The sequence below is a fragment of the Lissotriton vulgaris genome, chromosome 10 (genome assembly GCF_964263255.1).
Source record: "Lissotriton vulgaris chromosome 10, aLisVul1.2, whole genome shotgun sequence".
NCBI classification, from domain to species: Eukaryota; Metazoa; Chordata; class Amphibia; order Caudata; family Salamandridae; genus Lissotriton; species Lissotriton vulgaris.
In genome coordinates, this window is record NC_141698.1 from 65,045,243 (window position 1) to 65,070,531 (window position 25,289).

At 45.1% G+C, this 25,289-nt stretch overlaps 1 protein-coding gene across 2 annotated transcripts in view; it reads left to right on the top strand.

Annotated features, from left to right (window-relative positions):
- The window catches only part of CASKIN1 (CASK interacting protein 1), a 662,583-nt gene that overhangs the window by 554,799 nt on the left and 82,495 nt on the right, over positions 1-25,289 (top strand). For both annotated transcript variants that reach the window (XM_086940483.1, XM_086940482.1), the window contains exon 15: positions 5,557-5,651. In XM_086940483.1, coding sequence (XP_086796609.1) covers positions 5,557-5,651 — 95 coding nt within the window. The remainder of the gene's footprint in view (positions 1-5,556; positions 5,652-25,289) is intronic.

Consider the following 25,289-nt stretch of genomic DNA (forward strand, 5'->3'; position numbering starts at 1 on the left):
TCCTTAAACCCTCTTCTTCTTGGGTGACTTCTGGGCTTTGTGGGAATGGATATTTTGGTCTGCCTTTTATTGTTGTGCTATCAAAAGGAAGACACAAGTTTTATCTGTCCATCACTAAGCACGAGACAGTGCCACCAAGATGGCCGACTGGGAATTGATCGACCTAGGAGCCTTCCTCTTCCGACTGCAACGGGCTATGAATACAGTCGAGATTACAACAGAGCCAGCACAGTAGTTTGTGTCAATAGTTTGTAGCAGGGTGGCATAATAGACTGGTTCGAACTTTATACGGAACTGCCTGGCAATACTGAGGATACTTGAAAACCTATGAATTACAAAATGGCCGTCTTGGTAAGTAGCATCCCCGGCTGAGTCGGGGTAGCTGAGAGATCTGATACTGGCAGGAAAGCCTATGGGTAATTTATGACATGCTACTTGCAAAGTTGACTGTGCTTCGCATGGTACGGTACAGAATACTGAGGTTTGAATATCAACATGCAAAAGTAACACAACCAGAATATTTAGCACTAAATAAAAGGAAGGTAAGTATATACAGGTAAGTATAGGTCCATGGATATGTACCTTGACGATATACACATCTTTAAGGTACATAAATGTGGAGTAAATCTATACTGGCATTTATATACGTACTTATCCGATAGTGTGATTGCCAATGTTTAGCCAAATTATTTTTACATCGCAATATTTTTGTATTGTATATTCTAAAATACCGTGCTTAGCACTTGTCTGCTTCATACCTACAATAGAATACTCCGTTGGATCAAAAGTTTGGATAAATGTAAAATGATTATCATGCAATCCAGAGCAGGTATTCCGAAAACTCGCCTTGACATTTTGTTGTGTGATGAGTGTGGGCCTCACGCTAAGGTCCAAAGTTTTTTTCTCAAAGGGTAAAAAAGTCTTATTGCGGATGGACAAACATCTGGAGTAGTAAAGATGGTTAATACTGGACAAGACATTTCTGTTTTTCTTTTGGTTGTGTTCTGCTTTTTGCTTTTTGGAAGTGCAATATTGCCATTTCCAACCTCTTACAGAATTTAGCAATATCCTCCCTGCTCGACCCTTCTTCAAGAGCTCAAGGGGATAGGCCTATGACAGTCTCTGTCAAAACCAGGTGGGGTAAGAGTCAGTCACATGTCAGGTGCACAAGAAAAAGGTTTTAAGCAAATACATTAACTGTCTTTTGAAGGATCTCTAAATTCCCCTAATTGGCAAGTAATATTTATATACCTGATGTTTTATTAAATGTATATAATCATTTAATTCTACACCCCCGTTATCTAGTGCACTTCAACATGCAATTAGTGGTACAGAAATGAAAGTGTGATAGATTTTCAGATAATTGACCCTTTATTCCATGTTATCTTGTAAATACATGCAGCTGTTACAGGCCTGCCTGAACGGTCCATTCATTGATGAATTTATGTGGTATGGGGCAGTGAGCACTCCAGATTCAGGGCCCCTTGAAAAGCCCCTCTCACAAATGATGTCCTTCTGGATCAGCCAGCTTATATTGTTTCCTACTTGCATGTAAAATCTTTTTTAGAACTTAACTACTTAACTTCCCTACAAGCGACTTTCTAGTTAAGATAGCAACCCAAGGTGGGTGTAGTCTGTAGGACAGATGTGTATTTTCTCTAGGATATATCTTAAGGAAATTTTTGCAGTGAATTTTTCCAAGTTGTAAAAATTGTTAGGCTCTCAAGTTTTATTGCTATAAGAAATTATAGTTGAAAAGGTGTTAGTGTTATCTGAGAGGTTATGAAATCCCTCTGCTAAAGTCAGGCATCCAAGCTTAACCTCACTGTGTCCCTCATGACCCCACACATGATATCACAGACAACATGATTGGCAACATCACTATTTACATTAGAATTAAACTAACGTGGTATGATACCAACAGTGATGTTATACGTGGTGGCTTCAGTCATGCCATTTGTGATGTCATTCGTGATTTCGTGAGAAGTGTGGTGGGGTAAGGTAAGATTACATAGCTTCCTTTGGTGACAAACCATGTGAGGTTTAAGGTTTTAGGTTATACCCAGATATCTCTTTGGCTGCAGGCTTATAGCATGGTTTGGTTCTTATGGGCCAAAGAGGCCTTATCCTCCCCCGGGCAAGTAATTTATGGGTGACATCACACAGTTTTGTATTGTTGTGCCATGGCACATTATAAATATTCTTCTCCAAGAAAGTATTACATCAGTCTTTGACCGTGCTAGCAGGACCTAAGTCTGCACAGTGTGATTTATATATGTTCTGAAAGATGGGCTTGTGTTTCCCCACAGGGGTCTGGTTCTAGCGCGACCAGTTGTTTGCACCGTTCCCTATGAAGCAGACCCTGAAATCAAACCCACGCTGGCCAGATACTCAAGCTGGTTTCGAAAAAGGTGTCATTTTATGTGCCTAGAAGGAATTTTATTGAGTGCAACTAACACCAGGAATGAAGGAAAAGCAATAGCATGGTCAATGATCTTTTTCCATGGGCTTGTTGTCCACTGTAGACCACGGTTTACCGGATCCATTTCTGATTTTCCAAATATCCACATAAGCTAGATTTGCATACAGTGAAACTCAATGTAACTAATTTACATAGTCTTGGTTTATCCTGGAAATCGATCATGGAGCCGGCACTCCTGGACCAACGCTGGAAACTCGTGCAGCCTATGGATGAGCATTTAGTTCAGAGCAAAAGAACATGAGATTGATCGATGACTAGTGAATGCCATGCTCTTTACATAGCCTTTTACATCCTTTTACATGCTGCACTACAGTGGTTAATTTGGAAAACAACAAGTGCCAGTGCTTTCGTCAGGAGGTCACGGCAGCTTGTACCACACAGTACCAACATACTCCTACAAGTGTGACAAATCATACTATTCAAGACCCTCAAAGCTATAAGAGTGGCTTGGGTGGCATGTATTAGTGATTGATCATGTATATTAAATTAATAAACCGCTATTGTTTTGCTCATACCCAAATTTGTCAGACAGCGCCACCATGTCGCAGACTGTCACAAGTGCCAGTGCTAAGAATTAAGTGCCGGTGCCGAGCACCGGAAACCACCGGCTCAAATTAAGCACTTGTCCACTGACTGCAGACTTTTCCATTTTTTTCCAGAATCGGGGTGATTAAGTATATTGTATCTATCATTGACCAGAAAATATGTACATTATATGAACAAGCATTAGCAAAGCCAACAAATAGAACTTGTGCATGCCTTTATTTGCATGTTTTAGCTCATTAAAGACAGACGTATAGACTTTATAATGCTAGCACCTAAGCAACAGGAAATACGCATAAATCGTAAGTCAACTGGGAAGACAAAAAGGAAACATACAGATGGAGAACACAACAGGAGCATTCATGTAGGGGGGAAAACAACAGGGAATAAAGACCAATGGGCACTCAGTTAGAAAGACACAAAGGTGTAATAACAATGCAGAAGACAACCAAGTAAAAGAGTGCACTAGTGAGGACTAAAACACTTTTTTAAAAGCCTGCTGCAGTGCAAAATAAAAAAAAAAGATTATTTGGTGTATACCATCCATGTATAATTTTAATAATTCCGTATGTGATTATTTTGAGATGTAAAATAGTCACTCATGCATAGCAGTCAAGTGCTCCTTAGGAGACAGTTTGATAGACCAGGCAGTCACTAGCATGAGGGGGGAGGGAAATAATCCTCAGTGTGGAGCCAGAACACACTCTGGGACTAATTACGAGTTTGGCGGACACGTTACTCCATCACAAACGTGACGGATATCCCGTCCGCCGTATTACTCGTTCCATTATATTGCATGGGAAATAATGTACCTCTTAATACCGCGTTGGCCGACGCGAGCATGGAACAGGTTAAAAAATCAGTAATAAAAGGTGTTGCAACCCATCTGCTCTTGCAAACTAGACACCAAAATGACATCCGCCAGAGGTGATGGACATCTTTGCTGTGTTTGCTTTTCATGGGTCATCACGATAGTTGATGGCCAACTTCTTGTGTCACAATGACGTATATGAATGTGCGATATCTTAAAAGCAGACAAACATTTACGGAGGTTAAAAACAAAGGCCTGAGCATCCTTCATAGTCACAGCCTTCACATTTAGGCCATTAGTACGTTTATGAGCAGGTGGAGTATTCTGTTCAAGTCATAAGTTAAAACTGCCCAATTTGATGATTCCCATAGTGATAATTTGGACAAAATCAATTATAGTTACAAAATGTGCTTTAAAGTTTTTGTTTGATTCAGGGAAAGGGTCTGTTGACAGCAAGATAAATTGGCCTTTGACGTACACTGTACTACCAGATGTTCGAATAATGATGAATCCCCAATGTAATAAACAAGTCACTTTAGAGATGGTTTATCATTGAGAAGAATAAAAAGTGATGGATGTCAAGCTTCTATTATTCTCAGCAACTGTTCATTACTCTGATCCGCATTCCAGTCCATCATGGTTTGCTGACTGTACCGCCATCGACACAGCTCTAAAATGTACAAATCCGCCTACACTCCTGGCTGTTTTCGAGCCGCTTCTAAGCCAAGTCCCTCACATACTAGAACACAGGCAACACTAGACATGTTTCATCCAGTTGTGGCCCATCAAGGAGATGTAGGGAACCGTAAATAAAACATCATAAACAAAATATCTGGCATATCAGTCCCATCCAGAACTACTCACTGGTTCAGATTAATTCAAGCATTTCCACCCATCAAGTTCTGCTGTTTAGGTGGCGTTTTATAATTTAATTTCATAATATGTGTGTATTTACCTCAGGAGAACATTTGTTGCTGGCACGACAAGTCAGGAGAACTAAAGGACTTTGAGCATCTACCAGATTCATTATTGTAGGGAGGTCCTTGTTTTGTGTCCGATGTGGTGGGTAGGTTTGTGCATGTCAGGAGCCCTTTCTTCTTAGTCAAGTAGGGCTATGAAATTGATGGACAGGGAGGCCACCTTACATACAAGGGGATGACTGAGACCTGAGCCACTGTGCTCAGCATGAGGGCAACACAGTTTTCTATATTTGTTCATTTGCATTCCTGTTTTTCCATTATTAGGTGGGCATTTCTTAAAGAAATTGTTAGGTGTGAGTTTTGACCTTGGAGTGACAATTGTGCAGTGGATCAGACTTTGTCCAGATTGCACCGCCCTATGATCTTTTTTCATATGTCTCAGGTTGGGTTGTGAAGTTTGCAGCGCGTTGGTCACCCTTCTTTTTGTAAGTAGTTAAAACATGCCGACTGGGCTAATCTGCAGCCGGAGGCTTGCCGTGTGCCCAGAGGTAATTGTGTCGCATTGCAGCACTTCCAGAACAACAGGAAGTGTTAGATTCAGACTACAACTACAAAATGGAGGTAATGGAAGTGTGGTCACTGAAGTTCTAGTAGGAGGCTTTGCTTGGCCAACGCTCAATATATAATACAAAGTGGCTGATCAGCTATGTTCAGCTTTGTTGGCTAAGGTAATCCATAACCACATTACAATGCCACCAGACTTGACCATGATGTTTTGTTTCTCTCCTTATCCAATATAGGGTCTTCTCGCCCGCAGAGCGTTGGCAGCAGTCCGTACATTGAACAGCCCCACGGAGAACAGGGAAAGAAACCGGAGGTGCTATCAGAAGGAAAGGTAAGGAGACCACCAAATTTACCAACCAGCTCTGTGATGTTTAACAGTGGTCCATTATAGAGGTGCATGGCATCACCAAGCACAGTGTGCCAAGGATTCACGTCCAGTGGTGAAAGAATTCAAAAATTGATTACTGGTTTCTGTTGCTTCCTTCTCCGGATACCGACTCCCTTCCAGGTTGAGGCTTGGGTCCTGGACAAAAGTCTCTACTCATTATTGTGTTGAGGGGGAGACTTGAATCTGGAGAAGGCAGGCTCCATTGATACCATGTAGTTGCTACTTGTCAGCTTGTGTACTTCAGTTTCACCTACAGGCAGGCAGGGCAGAGTGCTGGCTCCATCCACACAGTATATCAATGCGATGCATGGCTCTCAGGCAGGTGTCAGTCTCTCCTTGATATCTTCCAAGCTGCAAGGGTACAATGATGCCAAGTTATAGCAGGCTAGTTTTACAATGCATAACACAAATTGCTTAATTCTTGGATTTATTAATAGGTGGTTTTATTGTCCAACTCTTAACTACTGAAAAAGTGACAAATTGCAAAACTTGCCTGGCCAGCATTTCAACTTGTGATCTGCATGTTACATAGATATCTAGAAAAAGCAGTCTTCAAAATAAGGTATTTTATCTTCTACTCTTCTTTACTCTTTACTCTGTAGAAATTTATTTAATGCACCATTCCTTCCCCAATCATCTTGATCATTCACTCGTCCATACCTGCTGATATCACTCAACTTTACACCATACCTCACAGACTTTGATCTCTGCATCCATCATTCTCCCATGGCCTTGGTCTTCTCTTAATGCACCTGTCCCCTGCAACATTCTTACTCCTCCGTGACCCCTAACTCTGCATATTCCCTACTTCTCTATGATCTTGATCTCTTCACCCATTAGGACTCTGCTTTTTTCACCCCTCCTTTCATTTTTGACTTCTACATCTAACATTACATCTATGAGAAAGAACCAGCTATCTTCAAGCGCAGGTGAGCCGCATGGTGGCTGCCTGTTGAACTCATTCTCACATAGCAACATTTAGCTTCTCGCCTGTGTACAACTTTCTGGGAGCTTTTCAATGGCAATTTCCTGGTATTTACTAGACTCCATTCTTGGTTTGAGCATGGTACCATCACATGCCAAGTTTGCCTGGATGATCTAAGAAATGTCCCAGAGCCACCCTTTGGGTTCAGCACTTAACTTGCATCCGCCCTATAAGGACCCAGATAGCTTAAAGAGAGGCTTTGTCCTTCTAGTGTGTGCCCTTGTAACCGTGAACTTGCACACCAATTATCTTTGTGGGTAATGACATTTCAGTACCTATTAGTGTCTCACCTCTGATTGTGGAGCTGTTAAACCGGGGCTGCTAAGATCCCCCACATCATGAGATATACATTTTCCAAGCTTCTGAAGGACACTAAACTTAGTCCAGGAGACAAACAAACCTTCCTGGTTCCTTAGCTCTTGTAGATTCTTTATGCTAGGATCCTGTTTTTTGGTACAGATTACATTATGTACGTTGAATGTTTTTGTAAGATTTCTGGGGTTGACCGACAGTTAGTGACCCTGAACCGTTAGTAAAGAATTACTACATTTTGGAAGAGGATCATTATCTCACATATTCTCCTGGAATTACAAACAGCACGACCATTTAGTGATTGCAAACAATATATATTTTGCTCAACTTGGCTCCCCAGTGATTTTACTGTATTGCTTTGTGTTGTGTGTTCACTTATTTAATTTATGTGAGTTTCCATGTTTGAGGAGCAAATAGGGCTCCCAAACAGTAACAGGTTTTGAAGTATTATTAAAGTATTGTTCTTTTATTTATAATAAAAATAGCTGGCTAGTCCCATATATATATATTTATACTGCCCTGATTGTGTAGCATTGTACCTTTAACTGCCTCCTTTATGCTTGTATCGGGGGCCATCTTTGTGTTGCACAAAGTATTCCCGGCATCCTGATTGGTTGAGGAATCTTACTTTGATTATTGCAAGACTGTCCCTTTGACTGCAAGGATTGCGGAAAAGGTCTGACGGTGCGGCTGGCCGCTTTAAGAAGCAAGTGGGCATAACAGCTGTTAATTTGACAGTTCAGTGGTGTGTAGCCTGCGCGGGCTCTCAGGACACTCGTATTGCTTGTATTTGGAAGACGACCACAGCAAGGCAATTTACTTGGAACAAGCAAGGAGAAACATTGATGCGGCACAAGTGAGCACCCAAATGCCATCCTAAGATCTGACATGCATCCAAAGAACGAAGGATTTAGACGGAATGGGCTCATTTAGATTGTTGTGTTCAGCACTCCAAGCTTTGTTGTAGCACTTGTTTGCTAGGTGGTGTTGTAAAGATCTGGGCTCTCCAGCTGATTGGTTGTGGTGATTGGCTGATTGGCCTATCCCTGATATCATAAGGGCTTAAAAGAGAGCAATCAGTGGCGAGTCCTCCGGTAAACACGTCTGTACTGCTTGGCAGGTACGGAGACAGGGTTGATTGTGCAGTCCGCGAGCGGGCTAAGGCTGCGTCTCAGGATCGCTATCTGCAAAACAAGGGAGCGCGTCAAACCAGATTATCTGTGTTACTCTATAAAAGGAGTATCCTCTCTAGGCACAGCCTTGATGATAAGACCCTGAGAGTTGAGGTAATAAAGACTGAAATCGGGGCTTGACCATGAAGGAATAAATCAATAAGGAATATGTATATCATTTCCCTATGTATTGATCACCACCAGCTCTTATTCGCATGGGTTATATGAGGTGGGTTGCAAGTTTTTTCCAGAACAATCTTTGGTGCAGATGCGGCTCATGGCCTCAGAACCCCTATGTAGACCGTTGGATCCGATGTGTGTTTTGGGCTTGTACCATAACGGATAGTGAGGTGTTAGTGCCTCAAGAGGCATACGGACTCGAAGTATTGATAGGCTTTTTGCAGATTACCTCTAAAAGCCGCAATTACCATGTAGTGCACAATCCAACAGCAATTGTGTAGGCAGGAGAAAATGGCTGCCAACATGCTTCAGAGGAAGGACCCAGTGCATTGGAGAAAGGTCAAAACGTGTATATCACTGCCCATTTTGTGGTGGATGATATCCACACCATACCACAGAGTATACATAAAAGCAGATGATCCAACGCAGAAGCATGGTTTATGATCCATAGCTTACAATTCCATCTGGACTGCCACTGGGAGCCCCTGCGCCTGTGCAGTTAAGCCTTCTGAAATATGAGGCTGCCTGGAGGGATAGGATTTTCCCCAGTGATCTATGCTGTGGAGAGCATATTAAAAAGCAGACTGTAATTTATGGTTTCAATTAAGGAGCCCTGCTTGTCTGAAGGACATAATATGGGCTTATAACAATGTATTTGTTACAATAATGAAGGCTGAAATTGCAGTGGCTTGCTAATCATCGTGCGTTTGTCTGAATGCAGTTTTTTTTATTGTCTGCTGGAAATGCTCATGTATTACTTCGGTGATACAAGGGATTATTATGTTTTACACAAGTTTTGGCTTCGTTGATAAATGTGTACCCTTGTTAGGTCTGGCTTGACAGTGCAGCTGTCTGAATGACGTATCGTTATCAATTGTTTAAGCTGTACATAGACTGCGCTTCCGCTGCGCTTTTCACTGTCACGTCATGCTATTGGCTGTGTAGTGTATCATTCCACTTCATATAGAGTGCATGCACTGTATGGCTAGAGGAGCTATTTTCTATCATTAAAGTACATAGAATCATGACAGGTTAAATTCATTTTCTCATTGATGCATCGTACACAGAAAACAATTATTTTGTTTTTTTCACTGCAAAAGGCTTTTTAATATTTTTATCAGGAGTCAAAATGAAAGCCGGATATATTGGCTTTGCGAGTGCTGGTTATCAATGGTTGTCTCTATTCTTGTTATGTGCAGTAAAGTATGCTATATATATCGGATAGCAAGCAGACTCATATATAGTAAAATTCTCACTGACGATTAATGTAATCTGCAGCAGGGTTGACAGTGGCGGCTGGCTGTACTGAGTGCAGTGAGGCGGGGCACCAAAAAACCATAATAATTTTCCTTTCTTCGTAGTGCAATGTCCTCCGCCCTCTGGTGTCTTCCAGGAAGCTCCTGATGAAGGAAACTACACTACCCAATCCTGGTGCTGCTTTCACAGCATGAAAGCCGCACCAGGATTGGATAGCGCGGTCTCTCTCAGCACTCTTAAGAGCACGGGAGGCCTGTGCTTTCTCTAACTCAGCTGTCTAAGACAGCTAGGTTAGAGAACTTAAAGTGCATGTCTGGCTGGCTGTCCCAAGACGGCCGGCCAAAGAGACGTTCGCATTTTAAAGAGCAGAGCTCCCTGCTGCTGCCACGCAGCAGCACTGGCCTGCCACGCCCTGACACTTAATTCAGGGTGGGTTGCTGAAAAATCAAAGGGTAATAAATTAACTTTATTGCTATTTTATTTTCAACTCTGAGGCTTGTGGGGTGACGCTCCTCCTCTCAAATGGAGGAACCACCCCTGAGTGGTCAGCGGTCATTTAACGTAAAAATGTGGCCGAAGTGGTTAAATCTGTGCAGTGAGGTAAACTCACAGTGCACAAACATGACTCCAGCCATGTTAAAATGACCCATGCATAGGGTTAATATAACAATAGCGTAATTACTAGATCAATTGTTTAACAGACTGCAATAGTATTCCTTTCTTCACTTTTCTTTGTATGTGATATGTAAAGACATTAGGGCACTGATAAAGAATTCACAAGCATATGTACTACTTCAGTCCCAGGGTGATTTCTTTGTGGAAGTGAGGTCTTTCTGCTAACTGCAGGTCTTGCTTCAGGCCCTGGGGTTACCTGATTCTTCTATGAAAATGTCCAACATCCCCATCACAACAAAGGCCAGAAACCTGGGGGTTTAGTATACGTATCAATGTTCCCATATGTTCTTGCTGTTACCTGTAAGAGAGGAAAGCTGCCAGTTTGTTACTAGTCAGCTAAAGCAATACAGTACTCCTTCGCTGTGTTAAAATCATTAAATAACCAGCAACATGGAATGCTATGCATTAGTCTAGAATACCCCAGACAGCACTTCTGTCCTGAAGGACGGGGCCACGCGGGTTCTTACGACCACCTGCTATGCCTTCCCAAAATGAAGAGTCGGTCTCACAGTAGAGAATGAAAACTTACATTTATTCAGGGATGTACTCTGCAGAGGAGCCTAGTCAGACCTTCACCCTAAGATGTCTGTCGAGGGGGACTGACTCCCCAGGTTGCGCTAATACATAATAAACCTTTCTGGAGACTTCGGCCATGCCTCTGGTGAAAAATTACCGGCTTGAGCTGGGCATGAACAATGGCGGTACACAGGGATGAGCTAGCACCTGCGAGAGAGGCGCACTATCTGTATTTCAAGGCCACTGTGCCGAGTCTCCGCGACTCCTAACGTGGGAGCAGAACTACGTGAAGAGATTGGAATGTGCAAACAGAATAACAGTTCATTAGCAAGTCGAGTTACAGCCTTGAACAGAAGAGAATAATAATGAAGTACAGTTTTCTGCTGAGGCAAGCGTGTTAGGGAAGTAAGGCCTAATGTGAGCATAGCCTAAGCAGTCTTTAAGTGATTACGAAATAAAAAATGGAGTCACATGGGCTAACTAACGCCTACATGCAGCAACGATAATTCAGCAGGTTAGATAACGTGAATACAACTGGCGTCTATTTTAGCCACATATTGCTAAACTAACATGGCATAATGGGTGCACTGTGGGAAAGGAAATTTTAAACCTAACACTCGCCATCGGCGAAGTGGAGCTGCATATCTTTCCCATCTATAAAAACAACATATGGCTATACGGGTGGATCTTGCTTTTGGAGTTTGATTTGCCTGAAAGAGCTATATATTGTTAATAAACAACTTCAAAATTGAAGTCCTGGCCAAGATATTTACAAAGAATTTATTAATAATGATTGATTAATGTAGCTCTGTCGAAACAATGGAAAATAGTATGAGAAACAAGCATTTACAATGCAATGGTCTCGTCTTTGTTAAAGTTAGAGCTATTGGCATTGCAAATGGCATTTTTTTCATTTTTTTTTAAAAAACAAAAATAAATTGTATTGTCATTTACAATGGCAATAGGTGAGCATTAGAGAGTAGTAGAGAGTATTAGCAGACACAGAGCCCAACACACACACACAGAGCCATACACACACACACACAGCCACACACACACACAGAGCCACACACACACACAGAGCCACACTCACACAAAGCCACACATAGAGACACACACACACACACACACACACACACACAGAGCTACACACAGAGATCCACACACACACAGAGCCACACACACACAAAAACAGAGCCACACACACAGCCACAGAGACACAGGTCAGCCGGTGCGCTGGCGTCCATGCCCCAGTTACCCACTGCCCCTCACCACACGCCCACCACTGCCCAGTAACACCCCAGGGAACAGAGGCAAGAAAAGCAATCACAACCAGGGGGCAGAGACAAGAAAAATGATCAAAACCAGGGAAGAGAGGCAAGAAAAAACGATCACAACCAGGGAACAGAGGCAAGAAAAGCAAGCACAATCAGGGGGCAGAGGCAAGAAAAAATTATCACAACCAGGGAAGAAAGGTAAGAAAAAACGATCACCACCAGGGAAGAGAGGCCGATTAAATAGGGCGGAGTAGTAGAGTCAACCTGCAGTAAGTACAATGAGTTCTCATGGGCTAACGGTCAGTTGATGTAGAGTATGAGTGGCAGAAAAGAGTTTGTACTTTAACGTAAACATAACCCCATAGTTAGAGGGAACACTCTTCGCGGGAACCGAAATTCTAAACGCCTATTGGTTAGTGCGTGAACAGCGTTCTCGTTTTAGCTGGTGGGGTCCTGTCGCTTTGAAAGTGATCCTATGAAGGGGGTCAATGCCCAGAGGGATTGTATTGTCGTATGAGGTGTGACCCGAGCTCCCTGGGAGTCCACATGAAAAGGCTCTTGTAAGAACAAATATTGATCAGCGCTGGAGGGGCTACTGAGGATATTGAGGACACTAAGCCACTAAGGAAGCGAAAAGAAGGGGGTAATGCATGTGGCTATAAAGATGAAAACTTACAAATAGGGAGGGGGGCTTGTGAGTTAGGCTGTCATAGGAATGGGGAAGTCAAATCACTAGAGGAAATTTACACGGGTGTGAGAGGGTGGTAACTGGATAGAGAATAAGATGAGTCTGTAAGAGGATACGACGAAGCGCAGGAGTGGGTCGCTGGGTCAGCACGTGAAGGGGGAGAAGTCATTTCAGAGTATCCGCCAGAGATAGTCCGGTACACCTAAGCATCAGGTAGCCGTATGACAAGGGTGGCATAAATAGCTCTCTAAGCAGCTGCTGGAGTACAAAGGGTATGAGGGCGGAGGGGCGTGAAGTTATGCACACAGAAGGTGGTCAAAGGGGTTTGACAACGGAAACGGGCACTTAGAAAAAAGGGAGACAAAACAAGGAGGGGCATATTGAAGAGAATTAGGTGGCATTACAAGATATCCTGGAACTACCAGATTTTGACGGTTTGAATAAACATCTTCTCCTTTCCTCAGTCCCCTCAAACCCTCTAGCAATGCCCCTAATTACCTGCCGGGCTCCCCGCTTCTCCCGCCTGCTCATGTGGGTCCGGGCCCCAGGCTGTTATCCGCGGGTTGGGCTCTTGCTGCTGATGGTATCCTGTGGAAGGCGCGAGGTCCTTCCTTTAAAGGTGGGCTTCGGTCTTCAGGAATAATGGAAAACAGTGGCGTCCTGTCCTCAAAGTGAGGCAGTTTCGGTTCTCACCGGGAACAGGGAAGCTTCCGGTCCTCAAGGGGGGGCGTGGGCGTGAGCTGCCAGGCCGCCGCGGCCTCCAGAGGAGCCGGGCCCGCCGGTGTACATGCTACCGAGTGTTTCAGGCACTGTCAGCGGTGAGGTAGGAGACAGCCGCCGGAGAGGAGTGGGCTCGAACGGCGTGAGGCGAGGAAGATGGCTATTGGGGAGGGGCATTGGTCATGCACGGCAGAGGGCTGGAAGTAGGGCGAGGGCGAGGGCCAGGCAGACCCAGCCGCGGAGAAGGGGCCACGCGAGGAGGGCTGGTTGCAGAGTGTGGAGAGGGGACTGACGGCGGGATTAAAGGGCGCGTGCTCACTGGAACGGAGGGGTCTGGGGGGACTGTTGAGGGAGCAGTGCAGGGGACGGTGCGTGCTGCTGGGGAGTGGGGATGGGTTCAAGGATGTAGGAGGAGGGGGCATGGGAAGTGGCAGGTTTGGCGGGTGGGCTCAGACTTGGAGCGGAGCACACTCAGCAGCAGTGGCTGCTGAAGAGGGGGTAGCACTGGGTACTGCCTACTGCTGGTGCTGGAAGAGGGCTCCAGTTCTACCCGGTGCTGCCAGACTTCTTCCGGCGGCGGTCAAGCAGAAATGACTCTCCGAAAAGCCCCGTCATTTTCCGACTGGGGGGGCGTGTTTTTCTTTCTCTCCTCTTCCCATTGGCTGGAATGTAAAATTCCAGCCAATGGGAAGAGGAGAGAAAGGACCGAAAAAATACACCCCTCAATCTGAAAAAGACTGGGCTTAAATGGAAAGACTTGCCTCTTCTCCAATGGCTGGCCTCCGTTTAGGAAAACTCTGGAAAACATAAGATCTCGCCAGCGAGACTCGCTAGCCGAGACCTAAAAAAGAACAATATTTTTGGACATAGTGTATTCTCTGGTTCAATTAGTCTTTATTCGATTATAAACAATCATAAAAGACAGATGTACAAAAAGACATTTAAAAAAACAAATTGGCTAATAAAACGTGTAAAATATCAAGAATAAAATCAATAAAATCCATTTTCAAATCTTATCTCAATACATACAAAAATGTGTATCATCAAGGATAAATAAGGTTGTAGCCAAAGGATAGATCCACAATTAAATAGAACAGGTAATTTGCAAGGAATAAACACATATTAACCTGTTTATATTAGAGAGTACTGGCGCACCGAGCTCAGCAACCCTGTTACATGATGGAAAATACAGTTTTAAGATGAATACATAAATACATAATTACATAGTTACATAGTGCCCTGCATCCTGATCCTTCTTATGGCACACGTCCAGCTCCAAAATGTTGCCATAGCCACCACTACAACTTCGCTGGCGTCAGATTTTATAATATGCAAATCCATTTGGGAGGATCTTGTTCCCATTTTGGCGCAAACTGCCTGAAGCCATTTTTTAACGAGGTGCCTTGTATGCAGGGCAAACGAAGAGGATATGCGACAGAGTCTCTTCCTCACATAGACAGGAGTGACAGAGCGAGTCTTGATCAGACCGCCAGTTTTTAGAAAGCGATTTTGTAGGGAGGCTTCCCACTCTAAATTGGTGGTAAAGCTTCCTGTCTCCAAAACTTGTAATGATGTCCCAGTAGGCCTCCATGCTATGCTCAATTTTATAGCACAGAAAGAGGCCTGTTAAGGAATCTCCGTTCACCTGAGAAAAGGATTTCTGCCAGATGATCTCCCTGTATAAGGCTTTGAAATCTGCTTTTTATGGAAAATGAGTTCCCTTCTGGGTCCCGCCATAGGTGGGTAAGGCCCATACCTAAAAGAGCCACCTTAATCTTGTGTAACCATGTAATCTTATTGGATTTATCAGCCTCTCTAATATTCTTAAATGCCTGTGCATAGGCTGCCAACTCCAGGGTGGTCCAAAGCCGTCGCCAATGGGCAAGAGGTATAAAAAACTCTTCCTCTTCAAAAGAAATACACCCAAGGTCCATCAATAATGGCCTTAGAGGTGTAGACATCGGGAGACCAGTCACTGCCCTCAGGGACTTGTTCTGCGCTTGGACTAAAGAAGATACCTTTTCAAACCCCCAGAGTTCTGCTCCATAGATTATTGAGGCTCTAACCTTTCCTTGATAAATAGCCATAGCCGGAGCCACTGGTTTGGTTTAGGATAGACAATGTTCTTTCAGGAGGGCCCCCGCTAGTTGATTGTGCTTTACAACCAGTAGATCCATCTGTGGCTTCCAATTCAATCTTCTGCCTATAGTGACCCCTAAGTAGGTAAAATAATCAGTTTGTTCCAGGGGCACATTATTCATTACTATTCTGGCTTTCACTGATTTAGTTTTATGCAGAACCATGAATTTGGTCTTGGCGACATTAACTATGAGTTCATGGTCATCGCAAAACAAGATAAATCAGTTGAGGGCTCTTTGCAGACCAACTTGAGTTTTTGACAAAATTAAAGTATTGTCCTCAAACATTAAACAAGCACTGGCGTTGCCAATAGGTCTCGCAGTAGGAAAGTTGGAGCTATTACAATTGCAAATAACAATGCCTTTTATTTTTGTTTTCATTTTAAAAACATAAAGGGCTTTGTCATTGACAAAACCAATAGCTCCAACTTTCCTACTGCGAGACCTATTGTGCACTGCACAGTGTGGGTGAAAGTGGCACTGCGTGTGTGTGAGTGGCTTTGAGTGAGTTGCATTGCATGGGTGAGTGGCGTTGCATGTGTGAGTGGCGTTGCGTGTGTGAGTTGCGTTGCGTGGGTGAGTTGCGTTGCGTGGGTGAGTGGCATTGCATGGGTGAGAGTGGCGTTGCGTGTGTGAGAGTGGACTTGCGTGGGTGTGAGTGGCGTTGTGTGTCTGAAAGTGGTGCTGTGTGGGTAAAAGTGGCACTGCGTGGGTGTGAGTGGATTTGCGTGTGTGAGTGGCGTTGCGTGTGTGAGTGGCGTTGCGTGTGTGAGTGGCGTTGCGTGGGTAGTGGCGTTGCGTGGGTGAGTGGCGTTGCGTGGGTGAGTGGCGTTGCGTGTGTGAGTGGCTCCTGCTGCTGGCCCGCACATTTCTTTAAAATATGCTTTGGGGGCTGAAAGACTTTTTTTTTTTTGGTTTGATTGTCGTCTTTACTGAGTTGCTTTTTCTGGCCGAGAGTCACTTGGGTATTGTCTGATGCATCGAGGTTGCCTCATAAATGATATCTCACCGAATTTATGGCTGTTTGTAGCAAAAGGAGATTAAGAAAAAAAGTTTATCCTGATTTTTGCGAAAGATAAGAAAAAGGAAGCTTAAATTAGCATAGGTGAACCTATCCTGTGGGTTACTGACCCTGAGGGCTGCAGTACGTTTACCATATTGCAGATGTAAGGGGGACAGGGGGAAGGTGGGGTGTAGCAAAGCATTTATTTGCACCACTAAAAGTGTACATCACAGTTATATATCTTGAGAAATCGAATGTGTTCGAGTTATTGACACGAGTGACGTTTCACAGATACATCTCTGTAATTGAACGACCAAACATTATTCCCATGTGCAGTGTCCGACAGCCCCACGAAGGCTGTCAGGACGCCGAACACTGCCCCGGCAGCGGACACAGGCTCGCGCACTCTAAACACATGTGGAGGATAAATAAATATTAAAGGCAGGTTTTTAAATCGCGCTCAGTTTTGGGAAGAATTGTACGTGCAAAAGCTAGTCTGCCAGAACGTGCAGCTGTGACTGTGTCCCTTTATCTTTTGTTTTTAAGGAGGTTCTCAGATGTTTGGTTTAAAGAGTTTCTTTCTGAACGTTGTTATGTTGGACTACATGTGAATGGGAGGCGGAGTACAATGGTGTGCAATCATTTATTAAAAAATATCGCAAGTAAGAATTTTGCTTTTGTGTAGGGCAAAGGTAATGTCATATGCCATTGTTTGAATAGCACAGAATGAAAACAAGGCTGCGGGGAGAGAGAGGGGAGGTGCTGGTGTGGGAGGGGGGAGGTGCTGGTGTGGGAGGAGTGCTGCTAGGGCAAGGCTGTGACGTTTCACAGATACATCTCTGTAATTGAACGACCAAACATTATTCCCATGTACAGTGTCCGACAGCCCCACGAAGGCTGTCAGGACGCCGAACACTGCCCCGGCAGCGGACACAGGCTTGCGCACTCTAAACACATGTGGAGGATAAATAAATATTAAAGGCAGGTTTTTAAATCGCGCTCAGTTTTGGGAAGAATTGTATCCGTGCAAAAGCTAGTCTGCCAGAACGTGCAGCTGTGACTGTGTCCCTTTATCTTTTGTTTTTGAGGAGGTTCTCAGATGTTTGGTTTAAAGAGTTTCTCTCTGAACGTTGTTATGTTGGACTACATGTGAATGGGAGGCGGAGTACAATGGTGTGCAATCATTTATTAAAAAATATCGCAAGTAAGAATTTTGCTTTTATGTAGGGCGAAGGTAATGTCATATGGCATTGTTTGAATAGCACAGAATGAAAACAAGGCTGTGTTTGCGGGGAGAGAGAGGGGAGGTGCTGGTGTGGGAGGGGGAGGTGCTGGTGTGGGAGGAGTGCTGCTAGGGCAAGGCTGTGTTTGCGGGGAGAGAGAGGGGAGGTGCTGGTGTGGGGGGGGGAGGTGCTGGTGTGGGAGGAGTGCTGCTAGGGCAAGGCTGTGTTTGCGGGGAGAGAGAGGGGAGGTGCTGGTGTGGGAGGGGGGAGGTGCTGGTGTGGGAGGAGTGCTGCTACGGCAAGGCTGTGTTTGCGGGGAGAGAGAGGGGAGGTGCTGGTGTGGGAGGGGGGAGTTGCTGGTGTGGGAGGAGTGCTGCTAGGGGAGGAGAAGCCCTGGCCATGAATGCGCGTGCATGTTTGCTCACGTGATTCACGTGAACTGCAAGAAAACCGTGGGGCTGAAAGCCCTTAGTTTGAAGAGGATTTTGCCGACTTGAATTCTCCCCATTTCCCATTCCTGCGGAATGGTAAAGGCGAGACCTAAAAAGGAACCCTCGAGCCAGCGAGAGTCGGAGCGTCCGTGGGATAGTCAGAGTAATATGATACCACATTATTGATAAACAGGGAGAAGAGGGTAGGGGCTAAAACACACCCCTGTCGCACTCCCTTGTTAACCATCAAACGTTCTGTTGTCTCCCCTTGTTGTCCCCATCTAACTCGGTCAAAGGTAGAGTCATGTAGTTTAATGATGAATGAGAGGATCTCTGCGGGCATCCCAACTTTGTTAAGAGTGTCCCAGAGGTTATTAAGGGGCACTAAGTCAAATGCAGACTTGAGATCTATAAATCATGCATAGAGGGTGCCCTCAGCTAAGATCACGGTGTTCCAATATAACATCATAAATCTAAAGACTTGGTCTATAGTGCTGACATGGGAGCGAAATCCTGCTTGATAGGTGGATAGTATCCCATTATCAACAATCCACCTATTTACCCTGCTTAGCACTAATCTAGCCACCAACTTTTGCATGGTATCAATAAGACTGATGGGCCAGTAGTTGGATGGGGAGGCTCAATCCCCTTTTTCGTATATGGGGATAATCTTCGCCCGTGCCATGATTCTGGGATGGGGTGCCTCTAGCTAAGGCTTTGGCAAGAATGAAGATGTATTTCAGCCAATTCTCCAGGTCAGATTTAAATATATCTGCCGGGATACCATACCGCCCCGGGGCTCTACCTGCTGCCACCCCATCAAGTGCACATTCTATTTCTAGCGGGGTAAATGATAATATCTCCTCTGAAGCAATACACTTAAACTGTTCTTAGTCGTGTATATGAGAGGAGAATTGGGACTGAAAGTATGTAACCCAAGCTTCTGGTGAAACGTTATTAGCAGGTACCGGAACCGCATGGTCACCTCCCCAATTAATTAAGTGCCAGAAACTACACCAGTTTTTACAATTCCATTGATTCTCATCATGGGCCTTTTTTGCCCGTTGTTGGCTAGTCTTATATTCAGACCTCCTAATCCTTACCTCCTGGACAGAGCCTACCATGATTGCACTGGACAGAGCCCTGTAAGCCTTCCTGTCAGCCCCATCGTACCATTTTGCTGTTTTATACCCTGGGTCCATGTTGCTTCGCATTCTAAGTTTTACCAAATAGGATTCAAGCTTGGTGAACAGGGCCTCATGATGTGCTGCAAGGGCTAATAAGGTGTCCTCATTAAGATCTAATTGGGAAAGGGCTGCCAGAGAGTCTGCTAGCGTTAACTTGATTTGAGTTACGGTGGCCTCATCCGCGGCGACCTGCGCCCATTTTAACCTGCGCGAGTCATTGGACATAATCACATCTGATGCTACCGTCCCCGGAATACCACTCCGGTTCTGGGTGCAGATCACATCTAGTGTCAGGAAAAGAGGTTCATGGTCGCTCTCTGGTCTAATCACGACCTCCATATCCCTCAACCTATGCCAGAATTCTAGATTAATGAGAAAATAATCAATCCTACTTTTCCTTGCCCCATTGCTGAAGGTAAAGTTGCCGTTCGTGTCTGATTTAGATCTAACATTTACTGCACGGAGCCCACACTCCATTGTAAGACTTTTAAGCTGAAGCACAGCTTCAGTCCATTTCTTGACTGGGGCGAGCGATAATGACGGGACGCCCCAAACCGCGTCTTCTTCACTGGTTAGATTCCCGTCCTCATAACCAAGAGGCTCGAACGTGCAATTAAAATCCCCGCAATGATTTTATAACAGGGCCCCTTTAAGGTTTTCAGGAAAGAATCCAAACTAGAAATGATCGGGGAGGACATTCCACCTGCCTGCCCTCTGGCATAGATGTTAATAAATATACACTCAGACTCATGCATGGAAGTTATTCTGATAGCCTGAATATCTGGGTTATCAATCACTAACTCTTTAACCTGAAAACCAGCTTGTTGTCTCACCCATATCAGTAACCCACCAGATGGGCGCCCTTTACTACTAGGAGTTGCCGGCTTGCCGAATGCCAAAAAGCCTGTCCGAAAGATCGTGTTCATAGCCCAGGTTTCTTGGAACACAGCCTTGTCACATGTCTCAATAAAGTTAGGCCAGTCCTCGGATCTGGTCTTCGTGAGCAACCCCGCAATGTTCCAGGATATTATATTAAATGGCCTCTTGGCCAAACCAATCCATTGTCCAAGCATAGACACATTCTCAATACCCTAGTCTCCATTGGGATTTATTGGGTGAGGATGTGAATCCAGCTGATGGAGAGTGTCAAAAGGGTTAGGGGTCTCTTCGTTCTAATGTGTGTCAGCAAGTGGCAGTCAATCACATCCATCTAAACCAGACAATGGAGCAAATCTATTTGCTAAATTGAGTCCTGGCGGATACGCCATAGCCCCAAAGTGGTTACTACAATTGTCACTGGTAGCCCTCACTCCTAGTTGGTAGTTTTGATAGGGACTGTAGAAGAACCCTAAAGGGAGCACAGAGATTTTAGCAGGACAAAATCCATCATTCCTATTTCCTAGACAGTCAAGTATAAGCCTAACTACACGTGCATCATTGAAATTAGCCACCACACAATCTCCCCCTCCATTCTTCAAGGAATAGCCAACCCAAGAAGAGCCATTATGAGTTGTTTGCAGATGTCCCAGCCCCAGCCCCAGACCCCCGCTTCTTTCAGTTTAACATTCAACCAGTGCATAGTTTTTACCATTAACTGTTGCGTGGATTCCACCACCTGACCTTCCTGCAAAATATGTACATTCCCCCAAACTACTACCAGTGGTGCAGCAGCAGGAGGGAGGTTTACTACCCTGTGGTCGTGTTTAGATAAACTATTTCCCTGACCATGATTGAATACAGGTGAAACATGTCTGTTGACCCCAAGGGCAGGGATTAGTTGTTTATCTAATCCAGGCATGCAGTTGTTACCTACAATGCGCCTAGTGATCCTACCAAGGGGACCTTCTCCCTCCACCCTAGGCGTACTCGGAATGAGCTGGGCAGACTCCCCAGATGTGTTTATTGCCTCACTCCCTCCACCTTCCTGGACCCCTGTGCCGTTTTCAGAAGCAGTTACCACCCCCTATTACTAGGTTGTATAATGGGTATTGAGTTAGATGATTGTGAGGTATCAGGTAGTGAGTTTGGGATTATAGGGTTGGTTATCACATTAGACCCCGATTCAATAGACACAGTTTTCTTCCCCAGTAAAACCATGGCTGTCGCATGATTAGACACAGCTAAAAGTTCGAGGTTGATTACTTTCTCCTCTATTGCAGTCAGTCTTTCAAGAACTGGTGAGAATGATGCTGTAATAATGGCCCCTAGTCTAGCCCATAGACTCTCTTCATTTTCAACCATCAGAGTTCGAATGGTAGACACATTCTGAATGCCTGCTGTAGAAGTGGTGGGCTGTGGCTCCGGTAAAGGTGGTATAGATAAAGGCCCAACCCACCAGTTTTAGACAATTTAGGCATTTTTGCATTTTTTTGCCTCTGAGGGCCCCCTCCCCGCTTCCTCTTTGAGGCCTGCTCCGGTAAATTTTCCAGCGCTGGAGTTTTTGATTGGGGCACAGACCTAGTGGTCACTCGATGCACCGTGGGGATTGCTAAGCTCGGTTGCACCAAATCATGCGAGGTAGAGCTAGTCGGTTGCTCCGCTGTAGTTGGATTATCCAGCGGTAAAGAGGGAGTTTGGCTACAACCTCCTACCGAATTCAGTGAATCTGAGCCTATGATCAAGCAACCTTCTGGTGAGCGTACATGCATTAAACCATCCAAGGATGACCGTTTGTTTTGCTGGGGGTCAAGAGATAACGCCGTTCGGTCATGGCGATTTCATGAGCAAGTACCAAGGTAGCTCTCACAATGAATTGGTCCAAAGTCCCGACAACACTCCCATCCGTGAAGGCAGGCCGCCCCTTCCCCTCTCGTGGATTCATTGTAGACGAACTCAATAGCTCTTGGATAGTTTGCCGGCAGCCCAAATGCTGCAAAGCGCAAAGGAAACTAACCTTAAAGAGCTGGACAGCTAAGAGGGGGGGTCCACGGGGCCCACCCCCCACCCAGCCTGAACCGGTCTCGAACGGGCGCAAACGGGCCTGCCCTTGGCCCGGGCTTTGCCCTGCGCGCGTTCCGCGGAGCGGGGTGGTGATGCACTACGTAGGCAGTGGGCAATGCGGCTCAGGTGTGGGCGTGTCCTCTGGCCCCCTGGGACATGGAGTCCCACAACAATGCAGTCGCCAGGTCCTCTCACCAGCAACAAGCGCAGCGGCTCCTGCAAAGCGGCAGCGGCAAGCCTCTAAGAAAGCAGTGGGCAAGAGGTTCAGGTGCGGGCGTGTCCTCTGGCCCCCTGGGACATGGAGTCCCACAACAATGCAGTGTCCAGGTCCTCTCACCAGCAACAAGCGTTTGTTTTAAGAGATGGCATCACCTTGTTTTCAAAAGGGAGGAATCCTCAGAAAAACAACCAAGCACCCAATTTCTGAAATGCTGGATCCAATCTCTTACAATTATTAGCATTGTCTCTGTCAGTAGATGGCAATGGATACTCCCTGACAGGCTTGGTAGCTGGAGTCCACTTGTACACTCAGGATTTCCTCAATGAACACTTATGAGAATTTCCATACTATCGATCAGAACAGGAAATATTTGCATAGTCATTGGCTATACATACAATGTTTAGGTTTATCAATAAGTATCAAATACCTAGATTAAGATTGGATGGGAAGATTTAGAAAAACTGCCTCTGGAGCCAATTGGATTTTGTCCATAGCACCACATTATTATGCTACAGTATTTATAAAGGTTTGCATTTGGGCTTATATTATCCTTGAGAAATTCATGTGCAAATAGAATGCACACATGATGCACTCAAGTGCAGACTGAACAAGCTCCTCGCACCTCCAGATTATCTCCCCACACATTTTAGTTTATACGTTAAAAATGGATATCCTTGGATGCTGGAGCATCTACTGGTGTACTCTACAGCAGATCTTTGTCAGTTTGGCCCCACGAATTGGGATTGCAATGCAATCTGAAATGTGTTTTTGAACACAGAAGAGAGGCATTGTGAGATCATAAACTTTCATACATACCACATATTCCAGTACCAATCTACAGGTACCAAAATGAGGAGCATCTCAGAAATGTGACGGACTAGTCGAGCTCTGCATCAGCTGCCGAAGTGCAATTGGTATCCAAGAAACGCAAGCTCTCACCAACGCTAAATCCAAGCCCAAAATATACCCAGATGTGTAAAGTTGATTAAGAGATCAGGAGAGGATGGACGTAGTGCTGAAACATTTCAACCATTCACCCATAGTCAAATGATCTGGGTTTAAACCATCATTCTTTTGCTCACTCTGCCACCCCAGTTTGGACACAGCCATATGCAAACCAGTCTTGACCCTGTTTCTCATGGGAACAGTCCAGCCCAAACTGCCAGGCCAGGTCCTCCCTGGACCGGAAACAAGCATCCTGGGACCGGTTATGGGGCTTCACGCCTCATCTTTCAGGCTAGCTTTAATCCAGTGGCACAGCCAGGGGCGGCCTTAGGCATGTGCTAGCTGTGCACCTGCACAGGGCCACAAAACCCCAGGGGCCACCACGCCAATATATATCCTTAATATAATAATCCTCTGAGGATGGATACATATTTGCGTGTTGGCCCCTGGCAGGGATTTGGCAGCTTCCGGCTCTGTTCCACTTCCAAACACCCTGACCCCCCCTCTTCACTGGCCTCCGTGCTCTGCCCCACCTGGACCCCCTCTTCCGGGGGCCCCTACCAACGCTCCCTGCCCAGGGCCGCCATGAGCCTAGAGCCGCCCCTGGCACAGCGAGCAAGAGACTCATGTCTGGGCATACCCATGGCCAATAAGGTCGAACATGGGAAACACAACAAGATGGAGGGCTGACCTGTTCCCATGAGGAACAGGGTTACGACTGATTTACATATTGCTGTGTCCAAACTGGGGTGACGTGGTCAGCAAAAGAACAATGGATTAAATCCAGATCTTTGTGACTGCGAGTGAATGTTTGCATTGTTCAGCCTTCCGTCCATCAATTGTTCTTTTTGCGTTTGCTGCCCTAAGTGGGAAGAGTATACCCAGACGTGGGTCCCATGCTCCTTGCGCCATTGAATTCTAGCTAGCATGGCTGATGAGGGATGATGCGACGAAACCGGTCCCAGGATGCTTGTTTCTGGTCCAGAGTGGATCTGACTTGGCAATTCGGGCTGAACTGTTGCCATGAGGAACAGGGTCAAAACAGATTTGCATATGGCTGGGTCCAAACTGGGGTGGCTTGATGAGCAACAGAACAATAGATTAAACCCAGATCTTTGTGACTGGGGGTGAATGTTTGCATTGTTCAGCATTCCGTCCATCATTTGTTCCTTATGCTATAATTTTTAAAAAGCACACATTCTAGTTAAGCTGTCACTACCCAGGGTTTCCGGTTTTCGTGAGATAGATCACAGTCCAGGTATTTATTTGAAATAACATAGGGCCTGGTGCACAAGCACTATTGGGTACATTACAGGAACTGAGGTGCACAGAAGACAAATCTACAGATAGAAATTCTGTGATCCCAATGTATAGCACCGGCATCTACTGACATGTTCATCTGCTAATAGTGTGTCATTTTGTAGGCAGTCTGCCAGGTTTGCAAATTGTCCTTTAGAGCAAATCTCAAATTAGGGGAGGTTATGTGGCATATTCTTGGCTATTTTTCAGGACACTGTGGAAATATACTCCTGAGAACAACAGCTGTAAGACCCTTTTCAGAGTGGGGAAACATTGGCAATGGACAGTATTTCTCCACAATGATCAGAACAAGCATTTACAATGCAATGGTCTCGGCATTATTAAAGGTAGAGCTATTGGCTAATGACTTTTTTCTGATTTTTTAAAAAAAACATAAATAAATGGTATTGTCA